Consider the following 1,392-nt stretch of genomic DNA (forward strand, 5'->3'; position numbering starts at 1 on the left):
CTCTTTCTTCTTGGTGTGTTATTCACAAGCAAGTTTCCAGTGAGTTTCAAGGTAGAAAAGTCTTTGGCTATGGACTTGTTACTCTCATTGTCTTGCTTGTGAAAAGTTTTTATTCTAGCAAGTTGTAGAGAACTTGCTGTTGGTTCTATTTTAAGTTTGCTATCATCATTAGTATTATGGTTTTGGTGAACACTTTTGTTGGTTGAACTACTGGTCGACGATGATGATGTTGAGTTTCTTGAAGTAGCATCTAAAATATTTTTCCGATTTGTTTCATGAATAGAGAAACTACTCTTTCTGGTGTTTTTGTTGTTGAAATTCAAGTGTGAGTGATTAGTCTTATATTGACTGTGGTCAACACTTAGTGTGCTTGGCTTACTGAGTTCAGTGTTGATGGAGATTCTTTGAGGAACCTTTTGTTCATTATTTGGAGACATTTTTTGTTCAGTTATGACGTGATCAATGTTGCTAGTCTTCATCATGGGTAGGGAATGAACTAATGAGTTTTTTAGCTTGGGGCTTTTGAGATGGAAAATTTTCTCCATTAAACCACAACCCAATTCATTCCCCATCTTGTTGCTTTTTGTTTTCATTGCCATGGATTTTTTTGAAGTTGGCCTAGTTCTTTTTTATGATGCGTTTGTTTTCAGAAGAAGGGGTATAAGAAGTATGTTATAGAAACAAGTCAACGACTTGTTCTCTAAGTGACAAAAACTATATATGTTGTTTAGGTAGAGGAAAAGTTTGAAGATATGTGGGAGAGATAGTGAAAGGGAATCACAAAGTGGTAGCTTGCATATGAAGTACTTTAAATAGGAGACTTGCTATATACAAGATGTTATGGAGTGGCTTCCAAGAAACAACTTTAGCTCTTTATGTGACTTTGGAGACTCTTAAAGGTTGCCTACCATTAAAATACCCTCTATTAACTACATTTAAATATCGATGGTGGGATTAAGATATCATTCATATTTTATAATTTCAATAAATTAATTTTTAAGGGACCTACAATGATACATTCACAAATTAAAAAGTTTTGATACATTTGCTCTATACAATAATAATTTAATTATCATTTTTATAATTGGAAAAATGTCATTGCATAACAAAAATATCATTTTGTTGTTTATAACTATTATATTAATTTTATATTTTGTCATAAAAATATTTGATATTTATTATTATGAGTAATAAAATATTATAAAAAGTTATAATGTTGATGACGGTTAAAATTATTGTTTAAAAAGAATTTTATATTTTAAATACAAACTCAAAATATAAACCGTTGATCTAACTGTCAAAATCTATTGCCTATAGTGACTACGAGTATTTTGACCGCATGTGATCTTAATGCAAGGGCAATGGTTGAAAATTTAAGAATTATAATTGTAA

The 1,392-nt window shown here is 30.4% G+C and overlaps 1 protein-coding gene across 1 annotated transcript in view; it reads right to left on the reverse strand.

Moving 5' to 3' along the window:
• LOC101515646 (TPR repeat-containing thioredoxin TTL1-like) overlaps positions 1–804 on the reverse strand; it is a 4,594-nt gene extending 3,790 nt beyond the window's left edge. The window contains exon 1 of the mRNA XM_073364987.1: positions 3–804. Coding sequence (XP_073221088.1) covers positions 3–599 — 597 coding nt within the window. The 5' untranslated portion in view covers positions 600–804. The remainder of the gene's footprint in view (positions 1–2) is intronic.
• Positions 805–1,392: the final 588 nt, after the last annotated feature.

The sequence above is a fragment of the Cicer arietinum genome, chromosome 2 (genome assembly GCF_000331145.2).
Source record: "Cicer arietinum cultivar CDC Frontier isolate Library 1 chromosome 2, Cicar.CDCFrontier_v2.0, whole genome shotgun sequence".
Taxonomy (NCBI): Eukaryota; Viridiplantae; Streptophyta; class Magnoliopsida; order Fabales; family Fabaceae; genus Cicer; species Cicer arietinum.